The 25,683-nt window shown below is 35.2% G+C and overlaps 4 protein-coding genes and 1 long non-coding RNA gene across 6 annotated transcripts in view; 2 read left to right on the top strand and 3 right to left on the bottom strand.

The window, feature by feature from the left end:
- The window catches only part of LOC138127728 (uncharacterized), a 103,613-nt gene extending 85,546 nt beyond the window's left edge, over nucleotides 1–18,067 (top strand). The window contains exon 2 of the long non-coding RNA XR_011158355.1: nucleotides 17,771–18,067. This is a non-coding gene — a long non-coding RNA (uncharacterized lncRNA). The remainder of the gene's footprint in view (nucleotides 1–17,770) is intronic.
- Nucleotides 864–9,335, bottom strand: LOC138127711 (uncharacterized). Of its 2 annotated transcripts, XM_069043768.1 has the most exons (5): nucleotides 8,864–9,335; nucleotides 7,472–7,508; nucleotides 7,296–7,414; nucleotides 6,530–6,730; nucleotides 864–6,478 (listed from the first exon to the last, which is right to left on the bottom strand). In XM_069043768.1, the coding sequence occupies exons 3-5, from the start codon at nucleotides 7,338–7,340 to the stop codon at nucleotides 1,097–1,099; spliced, it is 5,628 nt and encodes a 1,875-aa protein (XP_068899869.1). In that variant the 5' UTR covers nucleotides 7,341–7,414; nucleotides 7,472–7,508; nucleotides 8,864–9,335; the 3' UTR covers nucleotides 864–1,096. The 2 variants fall into 2 exon arrangements, with proteins under 2 accessions (XP_068899869.1, XP_068899868.1); XM_069043767.1 differs by lacking the exon at nucleotides 7,472–7,508.
- Nucleotides 10,543–22,670, bottom strand: LOC138127712 (uncharacterized). Its single transcript, XM_069043769.1, has 5 exons — nucleotides 22,376–22,670; nucleotides 20,261–22,098; nucleotides 17,983–18,135; nucleotides 16,266–16,466; nucleotides 10,543–16,214 (listed from the first exon to the last, which is right to left on the bottom strand). Exons 3-5 carry the CDS (start codon nucleotides 18,034–18,036, stop codon nucleotides 10,845–10,847), a joined length of 5,625 nt encoding a protein of 1,874 aa, XP_068899870.1. The 5' UTR covers nucleotides 18,037–18,135; nucleotides 20,261–22,098; nucleotides 22,376–22,670; the 3' UTR covers nucleotides 10,543–10,844.
- Nucleotides 22,671–23,034: 364 nt separating this feature from the next.
- On the bottom strand, nucleotides 23,035–23,763 carry LOC138127724 (uncharacterized). Its single transcript, XM_069043795.1, has 3 exons — nucleotides 23,625–23,763; nucleotides 23,377–23,576; nucleotides 23,035–23,322 (listed from the first exon to the last, which is right to left on the bottom strand). Exons 1-3 carry the CDS (start codon nucleotides 23,661–23,663, stop codon nucleotides 23,127–23,129), a joined length of 435 nt encoding a protein of 144 aa, XP_068899896.1. The 5' UTR covers nucleotides 23,664–23,763; the 3' UTR covers nucleotides 23,035–23,126.
- Nucleotides 23,764–23,839: 76 nt separating this feature from the next.
- Cht11 (Chitinase 11) lies at nucleotides 23,840–25,678 on the top strand. Its single transcript, XM_069043781.1, has 6 exons — nucleotides 23,840–23,981; nucleotides 24,029–24,162; nucleotides 24,212–24,839; nucleotides 24,892–25,107; nucleotides 25,156–25,366; nucleotides 25,414–25,678. Exons 1-6 carry the CDS (start codon nucleotides 23,929–23,931, stop codon nucleotides 25,576–25,578), a joined length of 1,407 nt encoding a protein of 468 aa, XP_068899882.1. The 5' UTR covers nucleotides 23,840–23,928; the 3' UTR covers nucleotides 25,579–25,678.
- The last annotated feature ends 5 nt before the right edge of the window (nucleotides 25,679–25,683 follow it).

Here is a 25,683-nt window from a genome sequence, read left to right as displayed (position 1 = left end):
TTTTCGCAAAAAGGGGGCTAAGAGTTGATTAAAAAAGTTTAGGAGCTACTGAATTTTATGAAAAAAATGTATAAAAAAATCAGAATATACTTTTTTGTTGTCATTTAATTCAAAATTAAGTCACTTTGACAAGAACATCAATAATGTCCTATACTGACATTGTAATTGATTAACAATCTGGTCATATCAATTGATAGTTTACCTTGTACAGCTAAACTGTAAAATAGATTCCTTGTTGTTTCACTTTCAGGTTATATTTTGGCACCTAGTTTTATTACGATTTCTGTCAAACGATGATTCCCTCCTTTACAAGCAACGTGGAATATTGTTTCATTATCTGCATAATTGTGTAAACTGAGACCTTCCTCCTATAGTAACATCTTAATCATTGTCGAACTGTCATTTGTCGAGTCGTTTATCTTGTTTTCAGTCACGGCCAAGTATAAGAGATCGCGACTGGCACCCCATTGATCGATAAATTTACTCCAAACAACGTAAGAATCATCTCTTCGCACAATGGCCACGAACAGATTGCAAAAATTTAACACCACTGTGTAGTAAGCCACACTTATACGTTTTACTTCACAAATAAAGGGAGTGAAAATGCCGCGTTTTTAAGAGTGGAGGTACTTGAGTAACGCGAGATTAATCTTCACCCTATTTATCTGTTACATTTCACAAAAATCGGTCCATAAATAATAGAGATATAGGACATAAAATTCTTAGGTGGGACACTCAGGACACTCTGAGTAGAAGGTCTTTTTGTGCTTCGCCCAGTTGCTGACCTCAACTTCATCTCGGCGTTCAATCTCTGGGCTTAGCACAAAATGACTCACTTCTACTCTTAATGATATAATCTACTATTGTGACGATTTATTTTATTTATAGTAACGTTTAAAATGTTATAATTTCCACGTACAAATTCTGCCACATCTAAGAAACACATTTTAATTGTTATACATATTTATGTTGTAGAAAATACAATGGAAAAAAATACATATTAAACAATGTTATACTTAATAATTTATAAATATCAAACATGTTCTGAATAATAATTACAAAAACATATTATTAACGTTATTGTTGCAATACTGAGTCAATTTATTTTACAAGACGGTTTAAATCTCTTTCGTTTACGTCTTAGTTCGATGTTTTTTTGTTCTTGTATTTCTTCTTGATTGGTCTCATGTCCCGACTGAGAAGCATAATCTGAAGCACTTAAGCCATCTAAATCTTTCGCGGTGACATTAACACCTTTACTCATAAAGAAATGTATTACTTCTTTGTTCCAAAATTTCGACATTGCTGCATAATGCAACGAAGTTTTCATCATATTACAAAGAATGGTAACATCGGCACCGTTGTCAACAAGCATTTCGACAATTTCGTAGTTTCTTACTCGCGAAGCTAGATGTAAAGCAGTCATTCCTTCGGCATCTCGAGCATTTACATTTATGCCAGCGTTAAGGAGTAGTCGTGCTGATCTTGCGTTGGCGTATTCTGTCGAAGCAGCGTAATGCAGCGACGTTCTTTGGTCGGAAGTGACAGTATTTACGTCGACACCATTGTCAATCAACATCTTCACTACTGTGTAATTTCTTTCTGCAGAAGCAAGATGAAGAGATGTTATTCCGTTTACATCTTGAACGTTGACGTCGACCCCAGTATCTAACAAAAGATTTAAAACTTCTTCAGTCGGAATTACGAGTGCAGCTGCGTAATGGATTATGGTTCTTCTTCTGTGGGTGAGAGCGTGTGGATTCGCACCTGCACTTAGTAAAGCTTTTAAATTTCCACAGTGTCCTACGTCCGAAGCAAGATGTAACGCACTTTCTCCACTTATGTCTTGTGCGTTTACGTCAATGCCTCTACTTGTCAACAAATCAATCACTTGTCTGTTCGTGTACTCCGCAGTGGCGGCATAATGTAATGCGCTTCTTTTCTTGTTGCATTTTAAGTTGACGTCGGCGCCGTATTCGATTAACAATTTGACATTTTCCCGGCCCAAGTGCAAAGCTGCGAGATGTAATGGAGTTATTCCTTCTGCATCTTGCAAGTTGACCTCAACACCAATCTCCAGCAAATTCTTTATTTCGTCCTTGTTCCATTGATCTGAAGTGACCGCGTAATGCAGAACGTTTCGGTTTTCGTCGGTGACAGATTTGATGCTTGCTCCGCGATCGACTAAAATTTTTACCACGTCGACGTTACCTTGTCCATAGGCGAGATGTAGAGGTGTTATTCCAGAGATGTCACGAGCATTGACGTTTGTTCCTTCATCGATCAAAAACTCTGTCGCCTTTGCACTAGATGACAGTGCTGCGCGATGCAGTAAGCTTCTTTGTTTGTCGTCTACAGTATCAACACTGGCACCAAGAGTGACTAATGCTCTAACATTATCGAACATTTCTCGTTTGTAAGCTAGATGTAATGGTGTAAAACCAGTGGCATCACGACAATCGATATCGACACCCTCACCGCCTAACAGCGTTATTACGTCTGTATTGGATGGAACTGTAACTGCAAAATGTAGAGCGCTTCTTCCTCTGTGGTTGACGGCAACAACGTTTGCGCCTCGCTTAATTAACAATTCAATATTATCACAATTTTTTATTTTAGTAGCCAAGTGTAATGGTGTTGCTCCGTTTATGTCTTTCCCGTTTATATCAACACCACTTGCTACCAATAAATTAATCACATTTGCATTAGATGGTGTTAGGACTGCATAATGCAAAGCATTTCGATTTTGATTGTTGAGAATGTTGACATCTACACCAAAACGAATTAGAAATTCTAAGTTTTCAAAATCACCACCTTGAGACAAAATATGTAATGAGTTAACTCCATTAGCATCTACTTTATCGACATTGACATTGTAATTTACTAACAATTTTGTCATTTCAACTGTTAGTTTACCTTCTGCAGCTAGTCTGTAAAATAGATTGCTTGTTTTTTCACTTTCTGGATATATTTCGGCACCTAATTTTACTAAGGTTTCTATCAAATCATGATTTCCTGCTTTACAAGCAACGTGGAAAATTGTTTCACCTTCTTCATTGTTTAAACTGAGACCTTCTCCTATTAATATTTTGATAATTGTCAAACTATCATTTGCCGAGTCGTTTGTGTTCTTTTTAGTTACGGCTAACTGTAAGAGATCGTGATTTTCACCCCATTCGTCGATAAAACTATTCCAAACAAGGGAAGAATTTCTTTGTACAATGGTCCAGAAGAGATTACAAAAATTTAACATCACTGTGTAGTAAGTCACACTTACATCTGCGCAGTACTCCAATAGTACATTTAAGTTTACATCCTTACTATATTTTTTAAGAATTTTTTCTATAGGAAATAAGCATCTGGAACGACTTGCGTAATCGATGCAGGTCCATCGGAATAACGTATCTTCAACGTTATAGACATTATCTTGCAACAAAATTGTAAGAATTTTCTCATATTCAGGATCTTCGCTTTCGACAAAATTTCTAAAATAACTTCCATTTTCATGTCTCGTCAAGGATGGATATTTCGTACCGTAAGAACAAATTAAATGAAGTGCTGTTCGACCACCATCGTCCCTTTTCTCAATGTCTTTAATATTTTTTTGTACTTCGTCAGTATTTTTGAATATTGCAGCCAAATGCAACGGACACGATTCCGCCACAAGCATGTCAAATATTAATCGCAAATTTTGACATTTTTCCGTGAACAATTCGTCTTGCAACAAAGACAGCTTTTCTGGGTGCTTCTTTAACCAAACACTGGTCAGGTACTCGGCGAATGAGTGATGTATGAAGACGATCTGGTCGTCCTCAATTTGGCTGATAATGCCAAATGGATCACCACCTTTTATCTTTACTAAAAACTTGTCAATTTTACTGCGATCCGCGTGAAGTTTTTCTAAAACTTTACTGTCCAGGCAAGTCTTCAGTGCCGCCAATTCGTATTGTTCCAAGTAAAAATCCAGATCGATCCCGAGTTGCTGTTCATATTCATCTATGCCGAGTTTTTGATGCAAATGTTTCATTTTTCCGCTCAAGAATATTTTGTACATTTTTGTGAGCAAAAATATACTGTCGTCCAAACTGTGGGTGAGTTGTCTGTTGTTGAGAAAATTTTCTGTAATTAGGTAAAGCTGTAGCGGAACTCCTAACAACATCTGACCGTTACTAACATTTACACTCTCAAATATTTTATTGGTGATTTCTTCGATGTCTTTTTCTTCGTATTTTTGTTGTAAACGCAGCTGGATGTACATTTTCTGTTGTTCTCGATCGAGTTCGTTAATAGTGATTGGAACTGTGTTAAATTCGTCTAAAAGTTTGGCTTGTAGGTTTTGACGTGACGAAATCCAAACGTGAAATCCCATCGACAGAATTTTATTGACTTGATTCAAGAAATAGTTCAAACAGTCGCTGTCAATTTCATCTAAACCGTCCAAAAACAAATATACTCTTTTTTTCCTGAGAAAGTACGATTTCACTTGGAGAAGAAAAGAGTTCTGGTTTGTTTCTTCCATCTTCATGAAGTGGCACAACATTTCTGCAGTTCCAGTTTTGGTTTTGAAAAAAGAATTTTCGCTTATTAAATTTATTCGAACGAACCAAAACTCAGAAGGACAATTGTTGCTTAAGAAAGTCATTAGTGTCGATTTTCCCATTCCAGGCGACGCTGAAATTACACTCAGCTCGTTGTCAAAATATTTGTAAATGTCCTCTTCTTTGATTGGTGGATTTTCTAGAGTGACTTCGCTTAAAGCTGCCACACCTTTCTTACTTAAAACCAGCAAACAGCAATTTTCGTCGACGACTTGAATCAAGAATACATTTTGCTTGTCTAACTTGTTACAAATGAAATCAAATTGAGCTTTTGTACATTTACTTCTTTTTGATAAAATCATCGTTTTCCTTAATAGTTGTCTGGTAATATTATCTAGCTTTATTTGTTCCAAGTAATCTTCAAGTTCAATTGTTTGAGGATGGCTTAAGTCGATGAAATTATTAAATTTTCCTTCGCAATTAATAATGAACAAATTTTCTATTTTACTGTACAAAGTCAAAAGTTTACTGTTGTCTAAAAACACACTCGTAACAGTTCTCGGGATATAGGATTCGGGTAAGTTTTCTTCTTTGTTGCCGATGGAGAGGATATTATGTGTCATTTTAAACAATTCTCTTGTTTTTATGACTGTAGAAAATTCTGGGTCAAATTTTATAAATTGCTTCAAAGAAATGCTTTGGCGTCCTTGAACGGAAACTTCAAAACGTTCGATGATATCGTCAAAGTTCTTTTTATCTCGTATATCCGACAAATTCTTAAAAATCTTCCAATTGGGAAATTCTTCTTTGGAAGTATTATCTATCTCCAACACCAACAACAATTTCTTCCTTTTCTTACATTTTTCTAGCAATTTGGTTACACTCGTAATTCGTATTTTATTCAAATTATTCATCTTTACGACAAGTGGTGCTTTATTTAAATGCCACAACACTTTGGCTTTCTGTGTAGGTGACAATTCATTCACGTCTTTAATCTTTTTGGTTACCAATCCATATTTGAGAGCAGTTAAACCGACTTCGTGGATGTTGCAGTTTGATCTCCATATTTTTGAAATTATATCTTCGTCAAAGTCTTCAACAAGCGTCATTTCAAATGTCATGATCGTCTTTACAATCAATTCAGATTTGTTGTTGCACTTGTCTCCCGATATCGCAGCAGCGAAAGGAGACAAGGCCAGTTCCGCCAATTTAGATATGACATCTTGTTTTGTCAAAACAAAGTTTCCGGACCACCATTCTCTCATAAAATGAACATAATTGTCATAAATTTCACAACGTAGCAGTTCCTTTAACATTTGGCTAAGAGTTAATTTGCACTTGGCCACGTTGTCCTGACAAACGAGCAGATAAAAGTGTTCGAAGAAAGCATCCACTTTTGTTAAATGACTGCTTTCTTCACAACGAAATTGAAAAACTGATCCGGTGTTTAAGAAATCCTCACTGAATGTTGCAACTTGTTTTACGCGAATTTCGTGATTATCGAAGAAAAATGTTGAACCATCTCGAAGACTCGTCGTATTATTTGTCAGCAAAACGCAACTGACTTTCTCTTTATTCTGAAGTTTTTGAAAGGAGTCCAAGTATTTTGATAAACTGAAATCGCCCTTCTCTGCAGTAAGAATATTATCCGTGATATTTCTTCTATTTTCGGAGTGTTTCAATTGCAGAAGAAAAGTGTGTAATTTTCCGTCATCATATGTTACCTTTAATTCTATGTCGTCAAAATCTGCATAAATGTCCCTATTTGTGGTCATTTCAAAATCGACAACCCTATCGCTCGTAGATAATTGAACCGCATAAAGAGCACACATCATCCATTCGTATTCTTTGCCCAAATCGCTGGTTCCTTTTCGTTTTTTGTAAGTTGAAAAATTGATTTGGTTAGTTGCCATCACAGTGTCGTGCTCATCTGGATCGACCTAAAAATGTTTCTCTTTCATTTCGGCATTTCGCAACCCATTTCAATTTACCTTTGTTAAGCTGGCTGCAACGGACTGAACTTGTGACTGATCTGAAACATCATGATTTACCACCGAAGCTACAATTTGGCTTTGCTGTAGTTCTTCGAGTTTCTTTCGGAGGAATTCATTTTCGGTTTCAAGAAAGGCAATCCTCTTCAATAAGTCCCGATTTTCTTGTCCTTTTACTGTTTCTTGGCCACAATCGTCAGACTGAAGTCATTTAAATGCTCATTGAAATTTATACAATAATTGCTATTGTTGTTATTATTTTAATGTTTTATATCATGAGTTCTGAGAAAATAATTTGTAACAGATGCCGTTATCATGTAATTACTGAAAAATATTTGCAGAAATACCTATATGTATTTAGTAAATAATAATCATTGAGATTTACAACTTTATTTATTTTTTGCACGACCTCTATATGTACAGGGTGTCCATTTTTTCTCTTCCCGCCTTACGGTTTAGCAATAGGCAACACATAATACATTGCACAGATATCTTGGTGGAAATTATTTATTTTTTAAAATAAGAAACATAGTTAGCCAAAGTGAAACATTTAATATGCCACAAAGTGACATAACGCATAACCTAATAGTTTAAACTAGAGTTCCTCTATTTCCAAATTTTTGAAGTATTTGATGACTATTATGACGGTAATATTCAATGCAACCTTTTGAAAATTTTCAAAAACATTTTAAATAAAATTATGTCAGTGAAATGTCAATGTGTGCGAAATTTCGTGCTCGCCACTGTACATATGTTTCTCGTTTACCTTTTGATTTCTGCTGTCTTCGTTTAAGCCATCTGGTGAAGCCATATTTTGTCATAAACAATTTATTTTGTCTAATGAAAGAAATTTTTTTCGAGTAACATTTCTCACCTTGAAACCACCTGAAAATTGTAATCTATAATAAATAACATTACCATAAAATATCGTTTTTTCCCTACCGGTTAGAAATGTAGGCTGTGGATACCTCATTTCTCGCTAAGGTAAGAAAGATAATCAAATACAAATGTCAAAAGTATCAAAAGTGAAATAAGTTATTGATAAATGAAAGCCAATTCAATAAAGCAAGTTGGTAGAGCAATCATATAATCTAGAAAATAAACAGATAAGCTAGGTACTCTCGTGTCAAAAATAAATTACTTCCTAGAATTTGAACTTTTAGGAAAATAACGTTTTTCACGTTGTGTGTAATAACTAGAATTTTCAAAATTTATTTTGAATGCCTAAGGTTGGTTACTTTGAATTGAGAGATTAAATCCAAATAAATATGCCGCCAGTAAACAAAATTGATTGTGAAACGAAAAATCATCTATCACTTAGCGAGAAATTAGTCATCTGCAACTGTTACAATTAATTTGCTGTCTTACATTTTTGGGATATCTTTTGTTTGTCACCAGAAACCACATAGCCTCCAACCTAACCAAATTTATGGCAACCTAGTAACGAATATCCCTAAATTCTAGGGAGTAATTTATTTTTGACACGAGAGTAGGTAGATTATTTTACCTTGTTTATATCAAATTTTCAAACAAACGTCAAATCTTCAAATGCGACGACATGTTAATTAAACAAATAACCCAGCCTACTATTCAATTTTCAAAATTTTCGTTTTAATCAGGAACATAACCATCTTTTTTTGACTTTTTTCAACGAAGTTGTGCCGGTAGGGAAAGAAATAGTATTCAAACCTTGTTAAGAAAGTGCCCTTGCAGACCTTATTACCTTGGTTTGAAATATACTATTTTATTTTAAAATTTTATAGTTACTACGCGATACATTTTTGTCAGTTTATTATTGAACCTAAATTAGGTAGGTACTATTGCGGGCAAAAAAGTGGGACATCAAATTTCTGTCAGTTTTGAAAAATTCGATCTAGTTCAAGCTTTATTGTCATTTTTTTGACACTTTTCCAGCTGACAGTTTAAAAATTTATTTTATACCTACTCCTGTTTTCCTTTTCAAAATGCCCTCTTCTTTTGATGAAGGTCGATTTTGATTGGAACTTTACATTAAATAAATAGGTATTCACTAGGTGCTTACTTACAATCATTCCCTACAACCTACAATACTTAATGACAACGTCAATCAATTCAAAGTAGGGTTAGAATCAGATAAGGGTTATTTCACATTAAAAATCAAGACAATGACGTTGATGTCCCACTTTTTTGCCCGCAATAGTACTCCCTAAGCTGTATTTTCAATACTGTGTCATTTGATAAATGATATACCAAAAGAAGATAACAAAAGACATAGCCACACCTCGCCGTTTAATAACTATCTATTTGCGTAATTAAGCCTTAATTGTGCTTAACTGATTTATTGAAAGTACTTACGAGTGTGGCTGGATTCCAAAGAAATATTGCTAACAAGGATATTTGATTACTTTCTAGTTTGTTTTAATTCCAACAGTGTTGAAAAAGTGATCATTTACTAATACATACATTTTTCTATCGTATTATCACAACTGATAGGACGTATCTTTTATTGATAATAGACAGATTAATGAGATTAAGTTTGTTGTTGGAACTCAAAGATAGCGGCAACGGTAATAATGATGTATCTGTACTTTTAAATTATCCCTCCGCCACCCGGCGGCACGGCAATTTTGCCGGAGTACATATACTATTACGGATATTACTATCAAGTAATAGTGCAGTGCTTATCAACATAATTACCGGCGTCTCGCCTCCGCATTTTGACTTTGTTGTGTATTATGTTCTGTGTCAATGTTAAGGAATTTCCTCACGATATGACATGAGTATAATAATATACCTTTTTGAATTTCAACTACCAATGTGTTCCCTAAATACAGAATTTTTAAATTTTTAAAAAGAGATTGCGGTACTATTCCCGTTGCTGAAATTATAAGTGGTAAAATAGAATTTTTTTCTAAACTCCAAAGATTTCTCATAGCAACGGAGAGCTCTAAATATTTATTAATTTTTGTGTTATATGTCTGTGTTATATTATGTGAATTTGGAACAGCTATATCTAAAAGATATGCTTGCTTTTGTTGTTTATTTAAAATAATAATGTCTGGTCTGTTATGCTGAATGTGAATGTCAGTTAAAACTGTGCGATCAAAATATAATTTGTAATTGTCATTTTCCAAACAACTTTCTGGTTTATAGATGTAATGTGGTTGTGTATCCTTTAATAAATTGAATTTAACAGCTAAATTCATCTGTATAATTTTAGCGAATATATCATGACGTTTCTTATATTCGCTTTGAGCCAAAACGGTGCAAGAAGAAATGATGTGTTCAGTGGTTTCCCCTTCAGTTCCGCAAATCCTACATTTATCAATGATCGATCGCAAACCGTATATGTGTTTTTTATAATTTGTTGTATTTATAACACGATTTTGTATTGCAAATATAAAACCGTCAGTCTCAGGGTGAATATTTGATTTTTTAAGCCATGCTTTTAATTAATATGACAACATTGTTGCTCCATTTATGATTCAACATTCACATAGGTGATATAAACTTTTAAATATAGTTTTATTGAACTTACTTATCCACTAATTATTACTGAGACGGGTTGGCTTCAATCATGATTTCTAAGAAGGCAAAAATAGTTATTTACAAAATGAGTGCGAGAAGACATTTTTCGCGCATGACCGCATTATTTGAGACACGAGCGACGAAGGAGCGAGTGCTTCATTTGCGCGAATGTGCCGAATACGCGTCTTCTCGCATTGAAGTTTGTACAATATTTTTTAAAACGAACAACATTATGTCTGCTTTGTCGTATACACTTTATGAATAGGATGGCGCTTGTCCATGCGATTGCCAAAGTGTCAATCGAATTAATAGCGATTTATTTTCACTCTTTCGAAATTTTCATCATCCAACTTGGAGAAATGGTGTTTTCTAAACCACAGTTTATTATTATCAAGTCAAATTATTTTCAAAATGCTCAAAAAGCATTGGCACTAGTGCGCAAACATCGATTTCTCGTACTACTGTGCCGTCGCGAAATGTAATTTTGAAGGTAGTGAGTAAAAAGATTAGTTTTGTGGCGTTTTATTTTATTTGTGATAACGTTTAAATTGTTATCATTTCCAAATACAAATTCTCCCACATCTGAGAAAACACATTTTTATTGTTATAATTATGTTGTAGAAAAAGCAATTAGAAAAAATACCTCTACGAAAAATACATAATTAGTAAACAATGTTACACTACTTTTAATTTATTTCAGACTGTCTGGTAGAAGTTCGAGTACATGATTAATTTTAATTTAATTTTAGTAATTACAAAATACATATATTATTACATTGTGCTCATAAGTTATTGTTGCAATACTGAGTCAATTTATTTTACAAGAAGGTTTAAATCTCTTTCGTTTACGTTTTTGGTCTTGTATTTCTTCTTGATTGATCTCATATCCCGAGTGAGAAGCATAATCTGAAGCACTTAAGCCATCTAAATCTTTCGCGGTGACTTTAACACCTTTACTCATCAAGAAATGTATCACTTCTTTGTTCCAAAATTTCGACATTGCTGCATAATGCAGCGAAGTTCTCATCATATTACAAAGAATGGTAACATCAGCACCATTGTCAACCAACATTTCGACAATTTCGTAGTTTCTTGCTTGCGAAGCTAGGTGTAAAGCAGTCATTCCTTCGGCATCTCGAGCATTTACATTTATGCCAGCATTGAGGAGTAGTAGTACTGAATTTACATTGGCGTATTCTGTCAAAGCAGCGTAATGCAGCGACGTTCTTTGGTCGGAAGTGACAGTATTTACGTCGACGCCATTGTCAATCAACATCTTTACCACTGTGTAATTTCTTTCGGCAGAAGCAAGATGAAGAGATGTTATTCCGTTTACATCTTGGACGTTGATGTCGACTCCAGTGTCTAACAAAAGATTTAAAACTTTTTCAGCCGGAATTACGAGTGCAGCTGCGTAATGGATTATGGTTCTTCTTCTGTGGGTGAGAGCGTGTGGATTGGCACCTGCACTTAGTAAAGCTTTTAAATTTCCATAGTGTCCTACGTCTGAAGCAAGATGTAACGCACTCTCTCCACTTATGTCTTGTGCGTTTACGTCAATGCCTCTACTTGTCAACAAATCAATCACTTGCCTGTTCGAGTACTCCGCAGTGGCGGCATAATGTAATGCGCTTCTTTTCCTGTTGCATTTTAAGTTGACGTCAGCGCCGTAGTCGAGTAACAATCTCACATTTTCCGGTCTCAAGTGGAAAGCTGCGAGATGTAACGGAGTTATTCCTTGTGTATCTTGCAAGTTGACCTCAACACCAATCTCTACCAAATTCTTCATTTCGTCTCGATTCCATTGGTCTGACGTGACCGCGTAATGCAGAACGTTTCGTTTTTCGTCGGTGACAGATTTGATGCTTGCTCCGCGATCGATTAAAATTTTTACCACGTCGACATTACCTTGTCCATAGGCGAGATGCAGAGGTGTTATTCCAGAAATGTCACGAGCATTGACGTTTGCTGCTTTATCGATCAAAAGCTCTATCGCCTCTGCAACAGGTGATAGTGCTGCACGATGCAGTAAGCTTCTTTGTTTGTCGTCTACAGCATCAACATTGGCACCAAGAGTGACCAATGTTCTAACATTCTCAAACATTTTTCGCTTGAAAGCTAAATGTAATGGTGTTAAACCAGTGGCATCACGACAATCGATATCGACACCCTCACCGCCTAACAGCGTTATTACGTCTGTATTGGATGGAACCGTAACAGCAAAATGCAGAGCATTTCTTCCTCTCTGGTTGACGGCGAAAATGTTTGCGCCTCGTTTAATTAACAATTCAATATTATCACAATTTTTTATTTTATTAGCCAAGTGTAACGGTGTTGCTCCGTTTATGTCTTTCCCGTTTATATCAACACCACTTGCTATCAATAAATTAATCACATTCGTATTAGATGGTGTTAGGACTGCATAATGCAAAGCATTTCGATTTTGATTGTTGAGAATGTTGACATCCACACCAGAACGAATTAGAAATTCTAAGTTTTCAAAATCACCTCTTTTAGACAAGACATGTACTAAACTAAGTCTATTTGAGTATTTTGTTCCAACATTCACGTTGTACTTTGCTAACAATTTTGTCATCTCAATTGTCAGTTTACCTTGTGCAACTAAACTGTAAAACAGATTGCCCGTGTTTTCACTTTCAGGATATATCTTGGCACCTAGTTTTATTACGGTTTCTGTCAAACGATGATTTCCTCCTTTACAAGCAACGTGGAAAATTGTTTCATTATCTCCATAGTTGTTTAAACTGAGACCTTCTGCAATTAACATCTTGATAATTGTGAAACTATCATTTGACGAGTCGTTTATGTTCTTTGTTGTCACGGCTAAATGTAAAAGATCGTGATTTTCACCCCATTCGTCGATATACTTACTCCTAACAACGGAAGAATCTTTTCGCACAATGGCCGTGAACAGATTGCAAAAATTTAACACAACTGAGTAGTAAGCCACACTTTCATTTGTGTAGTACTCGAATAGTACATTTAAGTTTACATCGGTAGTATATTTTTTAAAGATATTTTCTATTGGAAATAAGCAGTTGGAACGAACTGCATAATCGATGCAGGTCCATTGGCATAACGCGTCTTCAACATTATAGATATTATCTTGCAACAAAATTGCAAGAATTTTCTCATAATCAGGGTCTTCACTTTCGACAAACTTTTCAAAATAGTTTCCATTTTCATGTCTCTTCAAGGGTGGATATTTCTTACCGTAAGAACAAATTAAATGGAGTGCTGTTCGACCACCATCGTCCCTTTTCTCAATGTCTTTAATATTTTTTTGTACTTCGTCAGTGTTTTTGAATATTGCAGCCAAATGCAACGGACACGATTCCGCCACAAGCATGTCAAATATTAATCGCAAATTTTGACATTTTTCCGTGAACAATTCGTCTTGCAACAAGGATAACTTTTCTGGGTGTTTCTTTAACCAAACACTGGTCAGGTATTCGGCGAAGGAGTGATGTGTGAAGACGATCTGGTCGTCCTTAGTTTGGCTGATGATTCCAAATGGATCGCCACCTTTTATCCTTAGTAAAAACTTGTCAATTTTACTATGATCCACGTTAAGTTTACTTAAAACTTTACTGTTCAGGCAAGTCTTCAGTGCCGCCAATTCGTATTGTTCCAAGTAAAAATCCAGATCGATCCCGAGTTGCTGTTCATATTCATCTATGCCCAGCTTTTGATGCAAATGTTTCATTTTTCCGCTCAAGAATATTTTGTACATTTTTGTCAGCAAAAATATACTGTCGTCCGAATTGTGGGTGAGTTGTCTGTTGTTCAGAAAATTTTCTGTAATTAGGTAAAGCTGTAGCGGAACTCCTAACAACATCTGACCGTTACTAACATTTAAACTCTCAAATATTTTATTGGTGATTTCTTCAATGTGTTTTTCTTCATATTTTTGTTGTAAACGCAGCTGGATGTACATTTTCTGTTGCTCTCGATCGAGTTCGTTAATAGTGATTGGAACTGTGTTAAATTCGTCTGAAAGTCTGGCTTGTAGGTTTTGACGTGACGAAATCCAAACGTGAAATCCCATCGCCAGAATTTCATTGACTTGATTCAAGAAATAGTTCAAACAGTCGCTGTCAATTTCATCTAAACCGTCCAAAAACAAATACACTCTTTTTTTCCTGAGAAAGTACGATTTCACTTGGAGAAGAAAAGAGTTCTGGTTTGTTTCTTCCATCTTCATGAAGTGGCACAACATTTCTGCAGTTCCAGTTTTGGTTTTGAAAAAAGAATTCTCGCTTATTAAATTTATTCGAACAAACCAAAACTCAGAAGGGCAATTGTTGCTTAAGAAAGTCATCAGTGTCGATTTTCCCATTCCAGGCGACGCCGAAATTACATTCAGCTCGTTGTCAAAATATTTATAAATGTCCTCTTCTTTGATTGGTGGATTTTCTAGAGTGACTTCGCTTAAAGCTGCCACACCTTTCTTACTTAAAACCAGCAAACAGCAATTTTCGTCGACGACTTGAATCAAGAATACATTTTGCTTGTCTAACTTGTTACAAATGAAATCAAATTGAGCTTTTGTACATTTACTGCTTTTTGATAAAATCATCGTTTTCCTTAATAATTGTCTGGTAATGTTGTGTAGCTTTATTTGTTCCAAATAATCTTCAAGTTCAATTGTTTGGGGATGGCTTAAGTCGATGAAATTATTAAATTTTCCTTCGCAATTAATAATGAACAAATTTTCTATTTTACTGTACAAAGTCAAAAGTTTACTGTTGTCTAAAAACACACTCGTAACAGTTCTCGGGATATAGGATTCGGGTAAGTTTTCTTCTTTGTTGCCGATGGAGAGGATATTATGTGTCATTTTAAACAATTCTCTTGTTTTTATGACTGTAGAAAATTCTGGGTCAAATTTTATAAATTGCTTTAAAGAAATGCTTTGGCGTCCTTGAACGGAAACTTCAAAACGTTCGATGATATCGTCAAAGTTCTTTTTATCTCGTATATCCGACAAATTCTTAAAAATCTTCCAATTGGGAAATTCTTCTTTGGAAGTATTATCTATCTCCAACACCAACAACAATTTCTTCCTTTTCTTACATTTTTCTAGCAATTTGGTTACACTCGTAATTCGTATTTTATTCAAATCATTCATCTTTACGACAAGTGGTGCTTTATTTAAATGCCACAACACTTTGGCTTTCTGTGTAGGTGACAATTCATTCACGTCTTTAATCTTTTTGGTTACCAATCCATATTTGAGAGCAGTTAAACCGACTTCGTGGATGTTGCAGTTTGATCTCCATATTTTTGAAATTATATCTTCGTCAAAGTTTTCAACAAGCGTCATTTCAAATGTCATGATCGTCTTTACAATCAATTCAGATTTGTTGTTGCACTTGTCTCCCGATATCGCAGCAGCGAAAGGAGACAAGGCCAGTTCCGCCAATTTAGATATGACATCTTGTTTTGTCAAAACAAAGTTTCCGGACCACCATTCTCTCATAAAATGAACATAATTGTCATAAATTTCACAACGTAGCAGTTCCTTTAACATTTGGCTAAGAGTTAATTTGCACTTGGCCACGTTGTCCTGACAAACCAGCAGATAAAAGTGTTCGAAGAAAGCATCCACTTTTGTTAAATGACTGCTTTCTTCACAACGAAATTGAAAAACTGAACCGGTGTTTAAGAAACCCTTACTGAATGTTGCAACTTCTTTTACGCGAATTTCGTGATTATCGAAGAAAAATGTTGAACCATCTCGAAGACTCGTCGTATTATTTGTCAGCAAAACGCAACTGACATTCTCTTTATTCTGAAGTTTTTGAAAGGAGTCCAAGTATTTTGATAAACTGAAATCGCCCTTCTCTGCAGTAAGAATATTATCCGTGATATTTCTTCTATTTTCGGAATGTTTCAGTTGCAGAAGAAAAGTGTGTGATTTTCCGTCATCGTACGTTACGTTTAATTCTATGTCGTCGAAATCTGCATAAATGTCCCTATTTGTGGTCATTTCAAAATCGACAACCCTATCGCTCGTAGATAATTGAACCGCATAAAGAGCGCACATCATCCATTCGTATTCTTTGCCCAAATCGCTGGTTCCTTTTCGTTTTTTGTAAGTCTGATAATTGAATTGGTTTGGTGCCATCATACCGTCTTGCTCATCTGGATCGACCTAAAAACGTTTCTCTTTCATTTCTATTTTTCGCAACCATTTTTAAGTTACCTTTGTTAAACTGGCTGCAATGGACTGAAGTTGTGACTTATCTGAAACATCATGATTGACCACCGGAGCTGCAGTCTGACTTTGCTGTAGTTCTTCCAATTTCTTTCGCAGAAATTCGTTTTCGCTTTCAAGAAAGATAATCCTCTTCAATAAATCCTGGATTTCTTGTCCTTTCACTTTTTCTGAGCCACAATTGTCACACTAAAGCCATTTAAATGCTGATTGAAATTTATGCAATAATTGCTATTATTATTATTTTAATGTTTTATATCATAGGTTCTGAGAAAATGGTTTGTGACAAACAAATGCCATTATCACGTAATTGCTGATAAGTCTTTGTAGGAATATGTTCAGTAAATAATAATTCAGATTTATAACTTAGAAGAAATAAACCAGAACTACCTATTAAGAAAGAAAAGGATGGGTGCGGTTCAAAATTTTAATTTAGCAAAGATATAAGTGTTGCATCATATGCACTAAAAATGAATTAAAACTTTATTTTAATAAATATCTTGCTATGCTACGCAGAAGATAGAAAAGCACAAAAGATGGATCAATCATTGGATAAGTTAACTGCAATGATAAAAAAAGATTATTTTGTGCAACGTATTTAATATAAGAGCTTACAAAGGTTTTACTCTATGGAAAGAAACGAACCCAGATTAGAAAAGAAATGTTTCACACAGAAAAAGATTATACTTGGAAGAACTGGGAAAACAACAAATCCAAAAAAGGGTACCACGTACGAGTATGTGTACTGAACGGTGTTATTACGAAGATCTTGAAGACAGAAGATGCTAACACAAGTGGTGCTGCTACAAATCCAAGAAGCAATAAACAAACGTATACAATGTAAATCTTGCCATTCTACGCGTGACAACACAACTGCTGTTATTTATTCAAAATCCAAAAAACATTTATAAAAAGTTGTAAGAAGTAATTCACCCTCTTCTATTGCAATAATATCATCAAAATTATATTTTTTATTACAAGTTTAAATGTTTTTTTTTTTTTTTTAAACAATTAACACTCTACAGGGTGATTCTGAAATAAGTTTGAAAAAAAAACGGTAATTGGTGATGATGAGAAGAAGTCATTGCACTTGCGACGTTAAAAGCACTCCGCTACGCGTCGTGCTCTTAAACTCGTCGCGCATGCTTTAAAGGCTTCCTTATAAACTTGTATCATAATATACTATTTTTAACGTCCGTCAAAAAAAGTGCAAGTTTTTTCATTACTTTGCGTTCATAAAATACGTGATTTTTGAATCGGTCAAGAAGCGTTAAAAAAGTGCCATAGCGGTTCATTTTTGCACGCATTTTGCGTTAAAAAAAGTGCCGTAGCGTGTCATTTTTTAACGCAATTATAAAATGTTTCATTCATAATTACCTAGTAGGTAGTTTTTTTAACGAATTCGTATGTATAAATTGGAATTTTTTGGCATGAGTGGGCCAATTTAAAACGCTCGTTTTACTCGCGTTTTAAAGGTCCACGGGTTCACACAGGAGAAAATTTTCAAATTTTGAGAGTCGAAAAAATTGTTATCTAAACTTACGGGCGCCAAAAAATTTTTGTATGCAACTCGTTAGTAAAGTATCTTTTTTTTACTCGGCGGATTTGCGCACTCGCTTCGCTAGAGCGGCAAATTTTCCTTCTCGTAAAAAAAAGTACATATTACTTTACTCACTTGTTGCATAAATAACTATTCCCTATTTACCTTTTGAACAGGAGATTTCCTGCTGTCGTCGTTTAAGCCATCTGAAGAAGCCATATTTTGTCACAGACAATTTACATCTGTTACATTTTGCCTAATGAAAGGATTTTTTTTCGAGTAACATCTGTCGACTTGAAACTACTTGAAAATTGTAATCTGTAAAAAAAGTTACACTAAAGTTACCATAAATTATGGTTTTTATTTTTAAATTTTATAGGTATATACAGGATGTATCTGAAATACGTGTGTTAATTTTAACCAATGGAAGAACTTGCCAATTTATGAAACTTTTATCTATAACATTTTGCAAAATTCGCAAAAGATTTCCAAAATTTTTTGCCCCCCAATTTTTACCAAACGAGTCGTTTTGTGTAATTAACTAGTCTCTCTTTTTGCGTAACCATGAGAATTTTAATTTTAAGTAAATAATATGTAAATAATTACTTTTTTCTATTACAAAGTTCCTCTTCTATCACAACAGAAAATTGTTGCCCTTACCTATAGCCGTGTATACGCTTTGATGGCTAATGCTTTTTCGTAAAAATGTTATAGGGAAAAGTTTCATAAATTGGCGAATTCTTCCACTGGTTAAAATTAACACACGTATTTCGGATACACCTGTATATACTACACGATACGTTTGTTGTCATCTTATTATATTGGACGCAAATTAGGTACTTCCTAAGATGTATTTTCAATGGTGTGTCATTTGATAAATAATATAAGTACCGAAAAAAGATATCAAACGACATATAGTCTATTTTTTAATCAAAGAACCACGACCTGTTGATTTAGGTTTGTAAATATAAAATTTTACTAAATTTAGGGAATTTAATGATATCTATTGGCTATACCAGCCAACGTCTGTCATTTTTAATGTCCTTGAAAGTACGCAAACTCGCAGCTAAAATTTGAACGTGTTATTAAAACTGCCTCGCAAAGTAAGACATTTATTAAACAATCAAATTAGTTGTTATTAGTTGTTATTAACTTTATTAACATGCTGCGCTACTAATATCTCTAATAACCTCAATTTTTATATGTCAAAAGTGTACAATGTTGTCAGCTCTATTTTGGGTGTAAATTGCGGTGTTGTGGTTCTTTGATTAAAAAATAAACTATAGCTACACTTTGCTTTTTAATAATAACACTATGCGACATTTTTCACTTTTTTTTTCTAACATTGACTAAAATACTTGCATTCCATTTAATTTTGTTCAGAAAAACAAAAAATTATCACCAAAATACTCCATCACGTCAAGTTTTTTTGTTATTTTTGTTTTCATATTTAAAAGGTCGTCGGAATAATCCGTAGTAATCACTCATATTCACGATATAGACTGAACTAAAAATAACATATACTATTTTTTCTTCAAACCTTCATAACAAATTATTTAAAACATGTTAAGAAACCAGGTAGGAATTTCAAATGATTTAGCTAGTTTACTTTACTGCCGCTCATCAGCGGAGATAATAACTGTATCTGCCGCTCTCAGCGGAGATAATAACTTTATCTGCCGCTCGTCAGCTCCTTAGATGCCACGACAATGAAGTGACACTTTAGCATTATCAGTGCAGCAGGATAATGTCATAATTTACGGACGTTTGACGAAAAAATGTATTACATGTTATCTAATATTAAACTACACAAAATTGAACACTAGATAGATAATAAATTGAACACAAACTTAACAAGGAAATATCTTCAAGAATTTCGTTTTTCTCTTTTATGAGGAGTAAAGTCTTCCTTTTCCAGAAACCAGCAGGAGTCCCTCATCATTGTCGAATCCCATCTACCTTGATACCTTATTTCCATAGCGCTGATATCTTGATGAAAACGCTCCCCTTGTTCATCATTTACAGCCCCTAAGTTTTGTGGAAAGAAGTAGAATTTAAGAGTGCAGAAAATGCACTTTCAGAGACATTCGGCAGCCAAGTGTTTTATAATTTTCCAACAATTTGTATAAACATGGAACAGACTACTTGCTTAAACGGAAAATAAATTGATTTGCGATTACAAATTAGTAGTAAAGGATCAAATTTAAATGTACATATTTCTCATAATAATGCGCTAGATTAACGTTTATCAAAAAAAATTATTACTCAAAAATGTGACGTGTTGGAGGTTTTTTATTTTTACCATTATAAGTCAAATGGCATGTTTTAAGACTGGTACTAAAAATTATGCTTGTTAGAAAAATCATGTCGCATAGTGTAATTATTATTTGCGTATTCAAGCATTAATTGTGCCGTAAATGATTTATTCAAAGTAGGTACTTACGAATGTGGCTGGATTCTACTGAAATATTGCAAACACATTAGGTACTTTTTAGTTTGTTGTAAACCCAATAATGTTGAAAAAATGATCATTAACTAATACATGTTTCTAACGTACGAGTATTTTCACAACTGATAGGACGTATCTTTTATTGCTAACAAACACATTAATGTTGGATCTCAAAGATAGCGGCAATAGTAATAACGATGCTTCGGTACTTTTTAAATTTGCAAAATTTTCTCATGAAGAGGAGGTGTAAGTTTCAGTTCAATTTTTCTCTAGAATAGAAAGAGAAAATTTGAAAGAAGCTGGTGACGCAATAATTGAAAAAAGCAAGAACTTGATTCTTTTAAAATTTTGTAATTTTAATTAATGCACATGGTAGGTCCATTTCTGGTTCAACATTTTTGAAATTTAGTTTTATTCAACATACTTATCCATTATTTATTGATATGGGCGTGTTTTATGAAGACAAAAAATTAGATTTGTGGCGGTTTACTTTATTTATAACATTTAAAACGTTATCATTTCCAGACACAAATTCTGCCACATCTGATAAAACACATTTTTATTGTCATAACTATCATGTAGTAGAGAAAACAATTGGAAAAAATACATATTAAAACAATGTTGTAATAATTTACAGTTCTGAATAATAATAATTAGGAAATAGTTATTTGTGTATCAAGGCCAAAAAGTGCCCGAGTCTGGGTTTTCTAGTCGAGGCACAGCCGAGACTTGAAAACAGGCGAGGACAAAAGGCACTTTCTGGCCGAGGTGCACATTAAGCACGGACTACAAAGCAAAGGACATCTTTGGAAAAATTACAAATTTATTTTGTACTTTTTTCAAATATGTACATACATTTATTAATACATACATACATATTAACAACTTTTTACAAGTTTGCCAACAAACCGAGAAATTTACCTACTATTTGCAGTACAGTTATTTATTTACATAATTTATGGTGACAGGACAATTATTGCGATTATCATCTGCGATATCCGGCGGCGTATTAGACATTAAACATCACTTTGGCTGTTGTATTAGACATTTCTTCATCACGCTGTTGCTATCGATTATATGAACGTTCATTTTCTTATTATGCACCAAATAAGCAACAGAAATAAACGATACAACACTTTTTCGAGCAAATAAAATACTTTGGTTAAATTTAAAACTGTCAAATATTCATTTATTTTCAGTCGGTTTACTCGGTTTTGTGGGTTTCGCTGTTAACTTACTAAACAGACCAACATATGGCGCCACGGTCCATGATCAGAAAAGTGCGTCCAAAAAAGAGTTACTTCTCGTCCGCATGGAAGTACGTAAAATTATCTTTTTTAAAGGTGCCTAAAATAGTTATTTGTGTATCAAGGCCCAAAAAGTGTCCGAGTTTGGGTTTTCTAGTCTTGAAAATAGGCGAGGACAAAGGGCACTTTTTGGACAACGATTTTGGTGTTCGTTTAGGCACACATTTTGAAAAACATGAATTAATTATTGTAAATTTTGAGGTTATCTTTGACAGATGTCAAATTCTTACGCGTTTTTTATAAGTGAAAAAACTGATTTGGTTTGTTGCCATCACAGTGTCGTGCTCGTCTTGATCGACCTAAAAATATTTCTTTTCCATTTTTGTTTTCCGCAACGATTTCCAAGTTATCTTTGTTAAATTAGGTGGAACGAACTGATATTGTGACATACTTGAAATATCAAGATTGACCGCCTACTTCTTCTGTTTCTTTTCAGGAATTTATTTTCGCTTTCCCGAAAGATAATCCTCTTCAATAATCCTGTTTTTCTTGTCTTTTTACTGTTTCTTGGCCAGAATCGTCAGTCTAAATGTCATGGAAAGAATTGGAAACATAAATACGAGTATTATTATTGTTTCAGCGTTTAAAATAACTTGTGACACATCTCGTTATCATTTAATTGTTGATAAGCCGTAGAAGAATTATGAGGAATATTTAACTTGAACTTGTTTGATTTTTGCTTTGTTTTTTTTATTCACAACAAATGTGTAGGTACAAGAGAACAATTTTAGATCTGTCTCTGTTTCTACATCTCAAGATCTACCATACTGAAACAGTGAAAAATGAACAATTTCTCGCTTACCTTTTGAACACACTGATCCTTGCTGCTCAACTAGTCGATCCGATGAAGTCATATTTGTCACAAATAAAAATAAGTCACTTCAGGAACAAACTGAAAGAATTTTTTTTGCGTAACTTCTTTCGTTTTGTAAACACTTGAAATGGTACTCTATTGCAAATAAAACTACCATAAAGTCTCGTTTCACCAAACACCAGTCACGCCATGTCTTATTCTTTTCGACATTTTTCAATAATTATTTGCATCGTTAAACATTTAAATTTAATCGTAATGAACTAATTTGTCGAAAGAACTTACCAGCATGGCTTAATTCCAACGAAATGTTGCAAATACGGGGATCTTATCACGTGGTAGTTTGTTAAGTTTGCAACAGCGTTATCATTTACGGATGTACGTTGTTTAAATAAGCATTTACACAACAGATAAAGCAACATATTTAGTGACAACAAATAGATTAAGAGATTAATATTATTACTAGTACCTAATAATAGTACCAACAGCAATAATTGTGTCTTTGTTTTATTTATTCTTTTTTTTTTGGATGACGAGAAAGCTTAATTGCATTTTTCACAAGATGTTTCGTTGCCATTTGTTGTTGCTCTAAGCGGGAATTTGAATTTAAAACTGTTGCTTGTGATTATTTGATAAATTGAAAGACAAAGTCTCTGCACACATATTATATTAAATAAAAATAGTCAAACACAATAATTTTGCTAATTTCGTTGTAACAGCGACGAAGATTCAAAAACTCTGGTCAACATTCAAGCATGAGTTCGAACAACAATGTACTGATAGTGTCAGTCATGACCGTCTTAACTTCCTTCTTCATTTCGACTCTTGCTGAAGTCATGCACTGCTTAAATTCCGCGCTCTTGCAGTCGCTGTACTTGCAGTAGCAGTCGTCCAGAGTGTTCTGTGCTTTGTCTTTGCGTTCGTTATAAATTTGATATCTAAAAGCCGATTTTGAGAGATTTTGAATGTACAAATGTGGAGGATTTCGCTACCGCAAGTCCCACACTATGTCCGAATTTGCGTCGATGGTGACTGTCTGGTTTTCGGTATTCATACACGGTAAACTGTTCGGTTTGAAAGTGGCGTCGATTAAGTCTTCCATGAAGTCGTCCCATTCGGTGCTAGTTTGACCATCTTCAAATTCGTCTTCTGGCCCACACGTGTGAAAACATTTTTCTGCGGCGACCCACACCTAAAACCGCAAAAATTCAAATCTTAAATAAACAAACAGGGCACATACCAGCCCAAGTGCGCAAAACGACACAAGCACACCTCTCATTTTGGCGAAATTAAAATTTAATTGCCAATTTTATCTTATCAGAAATGAGGCTGGTTAATTCTTTGCATTGTGCGTCTAATCCCTCGTTCATCGATAAAGAATAATTAGTAGGGTACGACGTGTCGTTTCGCAGAACTGCCCGTCTTGTCGCCATCCTCAATTTCGATTTTTAATCCAAATTTGGATATTTTTTAAATCGAAATTTGGATGCGCCATCTTGAATCTACTGTCACGTGAAGTAAACATAACCTAAGAAAATAGTAGAATGACAGACGTCTATTCAGGCCACTCTCAATTCGTTTTGTTAACAGATAACAGGTAATTGCGGTGTAATTGGTGCCAACATTTGTAATTTTGTGCTCTAGGAGGCGATGGTTCGACGGTCGGACCCTATTTCTGATAACAGTGGTCACTGTCCCGATCGTCATATTCTGTGGTATTTACACGATTATACTTAAGAGCAACGAGAGCCTCCTGTACCCCAAATCCCACCTCGAAGGTAACCCCAACTCAGCCCCTCACCAAAAGTGCAAACAACATGATTTCAGTGCCGTTCTTGTGGACACAACGTGCCAAAACATACAACAGTTACCCCAAGAACTCCAAGTTCAGCCACATTGGCCCCGTCGAAGACAAACCCGCCCGCCAGATCGACGAGTTTAAACTGGTCTGTTACTACAACTTCCCCAGCGATGACTTCAATACGTTGCAACCCAAAGACATCGACCCGTTCTTGTGCACCCACATTAACGTCGCGTTCGCGACTGTCGTGGACAACGCCGTCAATCTGAAAGACTCACAGTTGGAGGTTCTCGAATCCGTGGTCAACCTGAAGAAGACAAACGAGCAACTGAAGGTTCTGGTGTCTGTGGGGGGCGCCGGGAACGCGAGCGGGTTCGACCAGATGGTGCTGAATCACGCCAATCGCAAAATATTCATCCGCTCGGTGGTGGATTTGGTGAAGAGTTACGGCGTCGATGGGGTGGATCTGGACTGGGAGTTCCCCAACCAGGACCCGGTTCATGACAAAAACCAAAAGATTCACTTCACTCAGCTTCTGGAGGAGCTCAGGAGCGCCATCAACAAGCAGCATCGGCACAAGTTTATTCTGACGGTTGCGGTCGCCGCACCGGTTTTCCTAATTGACAATAGTTACAAAGTTCCCTATTTGAACCAGTTAATTGCTTTAATGTGAGCGTGTCCAGATTAATTAATTGGCATGTTGTAGGTGGGTCGATTTTGTTAATGTCATGACTTACGATTACCACTTTTACACCAAACTGACACCATTTACTGGCTTGAATGCACCTTTATACGAGTCCTACACAGACAAGGGTTACTTTTCGTCCCTCAACATCAACTACTCGGCTCACTATTGGCTCTCCAAGGGTATGAGTAGGGAAAAAATTGTTATAGGTTTGCCCACTTACGGACACACTTTTCGGTAGCACTCGCCCCGATTCGTTGCAACATTTTAACAGTACATTTGCAGGCTGACAAACCCCCACAACAAAGGTCTCTACGCCCCAGCTCGGGGCTACGGCAAACTAGGAGGCGGCGGCTTTGTTGACTACACGCAAATTTGTAAATTCCTTAATCTGAATCAGATTACTCCAGTTTTCGATATGGACTCGAGAAGTCCCTACGCCGCAAAATCCACTGAGTGGGTCTCATTTGATAATGAGCAAAGTCTCTCGTTTAAAGTGAGTTGTTGCGTTTTTGTCAATTGAGCGTTAATGAGAGATTTCAGGCCGAGTATGTGCGCGACTACCAATTTGGAGGCGTCATGATATACTCGCTGAACGCAGACGACCACATGGGGGTCTGCAAAATCGATCCGAATGTACGTAATCAACCCTTTCCCTTAGTTAAGAAAGTCCACGAAGTACTTGATATGAATTATTCGCTATTTTAATGGGACCTGAGACAACAACGAGTAATAATAATGGCTGTTTAACAGTGATAATACCAAGTATTATAATATTTTTATAAATAATAAAGTCTCGATAATCATGTTTGA

The sequence above is a fragment of the Tenebrio molitor genome, chromosome 4 (assembly GCF_963966145.1).
Source record: "Tenebrio molitor chromosome 4, icTenMoli1.1, whole genome shotgun sequence".
Lineage (NCBI taxonomy): Eukaryota > Metazoa > Arthropoda > Insecta > Coleoptera > Tenebrionidae > Tenebrio > Tenebrio molitor.
This window is presented reverse-complemented; position numbering and strand designations above follow the sequence as displayed.

What these genes read in the sequence shown, in the direction of transcription:
- LOC138127712 (XM_069043769.1), bottom strand. Translation starts at nt 18,036, where the DNA reads ATGGCTTCTTCAGATGGCTTAAACGACGACAGCAGGAAATCTCCTGTT. An exon ending in GGAAATCTCCTGTTCAAAAG is followed by an intron (nt 16,467 to 17,982) that starts GTAAATAGGGAA and finishes AAATGGCTTTAG; the next exon opens with TGTGACAATTGTGGCTCAGA. An exon ending in TTGCAGCCAGTTTAACAAAG is followed by an intron (nt 16,215 to 16,265) that starts GTAACTTAAAAA and finishes AAACGTTTTTAG; the next exon opens with GTCGATCCAGATGAGCAAGA.
- LOC138127711 (XM_069043768.1), bottom strand. Translation starts at nt 7,340, where the DNA reads ATGGCTTCACCAGATGGCTTAAACGAAGACAGCAGAAATCAAAAG. An exon ending in AAGACAGCAGAAATCAAAAG is followed by an intron (nt 6,731 to 7,295) that starts GTAAACGAGAAA and finishes AAATGACTTCAG; the next exon opens with TCTGACGATTGTGGCCAAGA. An exon ending in TTGCAGCCAGCTTAACAAAG is followed by an intron (nt 6,479 to 6,529) that starts GTAAATTGAAAT and finishes AAACATTTTTAG; the next exon opens with GTCGATCCAGATGAGCACGA.
- LOC138127724 (XM_069043795.1), bottom strand. Translation starts at nt 23,663, where the DNA reads ATGAGAGGTGTGCTTGTGTCGTTTTGCGCACTTGGGCTG. An exon ending in CGTTTTGCGCACTTGGGCTG is followed by an intron (nt 23,577 to 23,624) that starts GTATGTGCCCTG and finishes TTGCGGTTTTAG; the next exon opens with GTGTGGGTCGCCGCAGAAAA. An exon ending in GACATAGTGTGGGACTTGCG is followed by an intron (nt 23,323 to 23,376) that starts GTAGCGAAATCC and finishes ATCGGCTTTTAG; the next exon opens with ATATCAAATTTATAACGAAC.
- Cht11 (XM_069043781.1), top strand. Translation starts at nt 23,929, where the DNA reads ATGACAGACGTCTATTCAGGCCACTCTCAATTCGTTTTGTTAACAGAT. An exon ending in GTTTTGTTAACAGATAACAG is followed by an intron (nt 23,982 to 24,028) that starts GTAATTGCGGTG and finishes TTTGTGCTCTAG; the next exon opens with GAGGCGATGGTTCGACGGTC. An exon ending in AAAGTTCCCTATTTGAACCA is followed by an intron (nt 24,840 to 24,891) that starts GTTAATTGCTTT and finishes GGCATGTTGTAG; the next exon opens with GTGGGTCGATTTTGTTAATG.